The sequence below is a fragment of the Petaurus breviceps genome, unplaced genomic scaffold, assembly GCF_028583685.1.
Source record: "Petaurus breviceps papuanus isolate PSGF00001 unplaced genomic scaffold, PetGlider_PUasm1.0 185, whole genome shotgun sequence".
Classification (NCBI taxonomy): domain Eukaryota; kingdom Metazoa; phylum Chordata; class Mammalia; order Diprotodontia; family Petauridae; genus Petaurus; species Petaurus breviceps.
Genome location: NW_027185797.1, coordinates 41,983,293 through 41,988,711, shown reverse-complemented (window position 1 = coordinate 41,988,711; position 5,419 = coordinate 41,983,293). Strand labels below are relative to the sequence as shown.

The following is a 5,419-nucleotide window of genomic DNA, read 5'->3' as shown; positions in this document are numbered from 1 at the left end:
CTCTCTCTCTCTCTCTCTCTCTCTCTCTCTCTCTGTCTCTCTCTGTCAGCCTTACCCTTAACTTCCAAGGAGAAACTCCCACCCTTCCTCCTTAATCTCTAAGTGGCCATGAACTCGCTTAGAGATCCCTTGAGGGCGGAGCAATCCCGGAAGGACAAGCTATCTCAGGAAGTCAAAACGGTGGATTCTTTCTCCTTAGTTTACAAAAGAGGAAACTGAGGCTCAGAGGAGACGGAACATATCTGGGACTAACTTGGCCATGCTGATTCCCAGCCCTGGGCTTGTCCCTGAGTATTTATTCCTCATTTTTCTGAATTGTAGGGGTGAAGATGGAGGGAAGCAAGGATGGGACAACCCCACTGACTGTCTCCACCAAAAGATGGGGATGTGAAAAGAGATCTTGAAGTTGTTCCTGACTTGCTTTGTGACGTTGGACAAGTTCCTTTTCAACTCTGGGCCTCAGTTTCTCTCTCTGTGAAATGGGAGTTTCGAGCCGACAGTGTCTCTAGAAGGTCACTCTGAGCCTCTGAAGGGCTTGGGGGCTGAACACGGGAATCCATTCCTTCTATCAAAAAGCCAGTACTCCTGGGTCCTCTGGGACTTCGGGGTGGGCGGGGAATGATCAGGGTGGGGTGAAGCCAGAAAAAGAGCTGAGGCGCCCCTCCCTCGCCCGCGCCCCCCTCCCCCGGCTCCTGGAGACAATAGGCAGATGTTTATCCGGATTTCCAAGCGCACGCTCGGCGGCGGCTAATTCCCGGGTGGGTAATGACTGTAATCAGTGCTCGCGGTAATGCCGGATTCTCTAGGCGCTGGTTAATTTGCGTAATTACAGCCTTGGAAGCCGCATTATTTAAATGGCGATTTATCGCGGGCCTAATCAATGCTATTTTCTCGGCCCCCCACCATCCCCTCCCCTCCCCTCTACTAGGTGGTGTGGGAACCCGGGGCTAAGCCGGGCTGGGACTCGGACGCCTGGGACCGTGGGAAGGGTTTCTGCCCCTGCCAGATTCCTCTGCCCCACCTCCAGATTTAGCCACATTGACCACCCTGTTCCGAGCAGCACTCCCAGGGTGAATGGGAAGCAGAAACTTCTGGGTCCCGTTTGTCCCACTGCCAGAGTTGGGCACTCGGGAGCCAGGGTTCCTTAGGTAATCCTGACAGGGTTGAGAACGCAGATACTGGACTCCCTTCTGTGGTTATGGTTCCTTCAGACCTCCTGGCAGGCAGGCCTGGGAGCAGAAGTATCAGGGGCTTGTTCTCTGGCCTCCTGTCATGGTTGACTCGAATAATGAGTTCCCTTCTGTGAGACAGGAGGCTCAGGCACTTGGATCCCTTTATGAACCCGTCAGGACTGGGTGCAGGGACACCAGGGTCTCCCCCACCGGTAGGGCCCGGGCAGAGGGATGCCAGGGTGTCAGAACTAGGCGCAGGGACATCATGGTCTCCCTATTACCCTCTCAGGGCTGGACCCAGGGACCCTAGGGTCCCCCTTATCTTTGGGAGCAGGGACACCAGGATCTCCTTCCACACCTATCAGGGAAGGGCACAGGAACCCTGGGGGTACTCTCTCCCCTCTTGCCAGCCAGAGTTTGGCTGGTGGCTCAGATCTCGGGACCCCAGGGTACGTCAGTGTGTTACCTGGCGCTGGTGGCGGGGCAGCTCTGGGTGGACTCCAGGGAGGTTCCCCGAGGGCAGCGAAATCCCGCAGTCGGAGGTAGGTGATGCTGAGCCGCACTATGGACGCCTTGTCCAGTTGGCTCGTGATGGCGCTGGGCAGGGGCAGCGTCTTCGCCAGCTCATAAAATTCGAAGTTCTCTTTGCCCCGGCGGGAGCGGGCAGCATTCCGGGACTTCTCCTTCCTCAAGGCCTGCAGGCTTCAGGAGTGGGTGAAGAATCATTCCGGGCCCCCCACCCCCATTTAGAAGAGAGAAGTGGGCCTCTCTGGGAAGGAGACATTGACTAGGAACCCGGAATGCTTCTGGTAGAGTAGGGGGCAGGGACAGAGTTCAGGGTGAGAATTCCAACTGGGATGGGACATAACCCTGAGTGAGAATCCCACCTCTGAGGGGGCGGGGACAGAACTCTAGGTGAGAATTCTGCCAGTACTGGGAGGGGCCTTAAGGGAAGGCGGGTCTTGCTCACCAGGGCACAGGCGGGGCTTTGACCAGCAGTCCCTGCAGGAAGTCCCACTCGACGCTGACGCACTTGACCTCGCTTCCTGAGAAGTGGGCCGCCATTTCTGCGCCCCGAAAACCTGGCTGGGGCTTGGGTGGACTCAGAGAGGGGGGCAGGATTCAGGGACCTGGGCACCTGCAGTAGGAGGAGAAAGCAGTAGTTAGGACCCGTCAGATACCCTAGAGTTCCCAGCTACCTGCTGCCTTATTCCGCCCCCAACCCCCTCCAAGCAGAAACTGAGTCCTGACCAAGAGAGGGAGTCTGGGGGGAGCTCATGAGCTCCCGACCTCGGGCTTCCACTGGCCTAGCTTAAGGCTAGCTCCAGGACCTCGAGGTTCAGAGTCCAGAACGACTGATTTCTGTCCGTGATTAGCCTTGAATATGCCCCTGCGCAGCTCCTGGCCTCAGTCTCTCCCTCAGGAGGACCATGAGCCCGCAATCCCATTCCACCTGGGAGTGGTTGAGGTGTTGAAGCGCTGGGGTATTCTTCCACCCGCCACCCTTTTCCAGCCCCCAGGCTTTAGGGACTCGATTAGCCCCGACTTACACATTCCCTGCAGCCCCTAGTCCTCCTCCCTTAACCAGACGAGTTTCTCTCTCAGAAACCCAGGCAGCTCCTCTCCCCGCAAGCAAGCCCGCGTGGGGCCGCCAGTGCGCGCGGACGTGCCCAGCCTCCCAGTCCTCAGCCGCCCGCGCCGGGCCGGCTCCCGCATACCAATGGGGGCCCACGCGGCGCGCATACGGATCGGGACCGGCCCGCGCCCTGCATACCAAGCGACGACCCCAATAGAACAGGAGGCTGGAGCTGGGGCACTGGGAAATGGAAGGACCAGCAACTCATCCTAGGACCTAGACGGCCAGAGTCTCCCACCCTCCGCCCTGGGGCTCCAGCCATCTATCCATATTTATTCCAAGTGTCCCCTCCCACCCCTCCCCCGCCTTCTCATTGCCTAGACTTCCACCCTCTCTCGTTTCCCTTTGCCTTGCTGCTGCCCTGGGGAGACCCTGGATCTAAAATGGGGGGGGAGGGAAAGGGGACCTCTTTCCTCCTCAGGTAGTGGGGTCTCTAATTCCCACCCCCACCCTCACTTCTCTGCCTCGAGAGAAAGCCACGTGTTCTGGGTAGAACGATCCCAGCCCCTCTCCCCAAATCGACCCACCCCATCCATATCCTCTTTCCCTAAGACCTCCTTAGGTGTCCAGTGTCTCCTCAGGATCTAGGACTCCCCTGCCTCTTTTCCTCCTAGGGCCTCAGATATAGGTGCCTTCCTTCCTCAGTCTCGGTGGGACCCAGGTATCTTCATCCTCAGCGTCCCCATAAACCGCTGCCCCCCCCCCCTCCTCCCACCTCAGTCAACCAGCTGTCTGGATCTCCTCTTTTACTGGGACTCAAGAGTCCAGCACACTCTCTCCTAGCCGCTTTGGGCCTCTGCAAGGACCAAAGCATCCGAGCTCGTCTTGCTCTTGGACTCAGGATCCAACTGCTCCCCTTCCTCCCCGCGACCCAGGCGTCCGGCTCTCAAACCTCTTGAGGACAGAGGTGGCTGTACTTCTCTCTTAGCCTTCTTAGAACCCAGTTGTCTAGACGCCCTCTTTTCCAATAATCCAGGTGGCTGAGTCCCCTCTCTTACCAGCATCGAACTATCCTGGTCCCCTTTCTCCCTGTGACCCAGACTTCTGGGTTTCCTCTCTCCCGGACCAAAGTGTCCAACTCACTGTCCTCCTGAAGCCTTTCCCCCCGAATTATCCAGCTCCATGGCAGTCGCCCGCCTCTGGCGCGGTGTCCTGGGGGTCTCCGGATGCAGCGATGTATCGGTCCGGTCAAACAGGGAAGCTGGGGGCCGCTCCATAGGCCCTAAAGCTCCCGCCGGGATCCGCGGGGCTCGGGAGGTGCTCACACCCCGAGCTGGCACCAGGGCCGATTCTCACATGGAGAGCCTTGGACATCGCCGGTTGCCGGGATGGGCGGAGTTTCCAGAGCCCCGCCTCTAGGAGCCCTTAAGGCCCCATTATTCTCTCCTGATATGAGAACCCCCTTCTCTCAAATCAGCACCATCTCAAGATTCAAAGCAGAAGCGGATCAGGGGAACGCCCCCTCAGTTTCCTCCCTTTCCCGAAGAGAGTTGCCTCCCACATATGTCTCTAAATTCCCTCCCTTTCTCAGGTGCCCGGAGTCCCCATAGACCATCCCTGAATCTCCTCTCTCCAAAGTACTTCTTAAGGCATCTTCTGTAGAAGTCTTAAGTCCCTGAAGCTCCACCCCTTCCCAAGTGCCTGGAGCCCCTATAGTCACCCTCCCAAAGAATGTCCCGGAGCATCCTCCCTTCCGGGAACCTTCCTGACCCCTCCCATAAAAACTCTCTGCGCCCTCATAGAACCTTCCTGAGGACCCCACCTAGAAATTCTCGAGGCTCCCAAAGAACGTCTTTGACCCCCTTCCAACATCTTTTGAGGTCCAGACTCTCCCTTCACTACACTCAGAGTGTCTCTCATCTCCCCCCAGCGGAATTTGTCGCTTCTGTTTCATCAAATTCTACAGCGAGACCCCTGAATGTACCAGACTTGTGTGTGAGGCAGAGCAAAATATTCTCTTTCTACTTCTCTCTCCAGAATCCCTCCCATATAATCTTCCAAACTCCCACACTTCACACCCCTCAGAATGACCGCCTAATCTTTCTTCTCCTCGGGGAACTCAGGCCAACTGCTTCTGTCCCAGGGCAAATCTAGGCCTGAGCATTTGAAAATGGCCTGGGAAGGTGGGAGCTGTCCAAGTGCTGAAGCCGTCTGCCTGGGAAACTGAAAGGCTGGGCTAGGTAGGCTCCTGGAACCGCTTTCTCTAGGTACCCTGGAATAGCCATGATAATTCTGGCACGTGTAACATGAGCAGAGTGGAGATGGACATTCCACTTTGTAAGGTCGCCCCTCCGAGTTCCGTGATTTTTATGTTCATCTATGACACTTTTGCTCTAAGCCAGTATTTCCCTATCTCTGACCTTCTCAAATCTTAGGTTCCTCCCAGCTCTGACATTCTCTGTTCTGAGGTCACTAGTGTTCTAGGATTCTAATCTTCACGGTTTTCAATTCTTCTGGGGAGACTCTCTTCAGGGCAAGTGGCAGAAAGAAGTCTTAGGAGGTTACTGAGACATACACCCAAATAATCATGTACTTAACCTCTCAGTCTTCTTCCTCCCCATTTTACACACACACACACACACACACACACACACACACACACACACACACA

At 56.5% G+C, this 5,419-nt stretch overlaps 1 protein-coding gene across 1 annotated transcript in view; it reads right to left on the bottom strand.

Annotated features, from left to right (window-relative positions):
* NPAS1 (neuronal PAS domain protein 1) overlaps positions 1–2,237 on the bottom strand; it is a 15,628-nt gene extending 13,391 nt beyond the window's left edge. Inside the window, exons 1-2 of the mRNA XM_069088288.1 lie at positions 2,143–2,237; positions 1,639–1,874 (exon numbers count right to left, since the gene is read on the bottom strand). Coding sequence (XP_068944389.1) covers positions 1,639–1,874; positions 2,143–2,237 — 331 coding nt within the window. The remainder of the gene's footprint in view (positions 1–1,638; positions 1,875–2,142) is intronic.
* Positions 2,238–5,419: the final 3,182 nt, after the last annotated feature.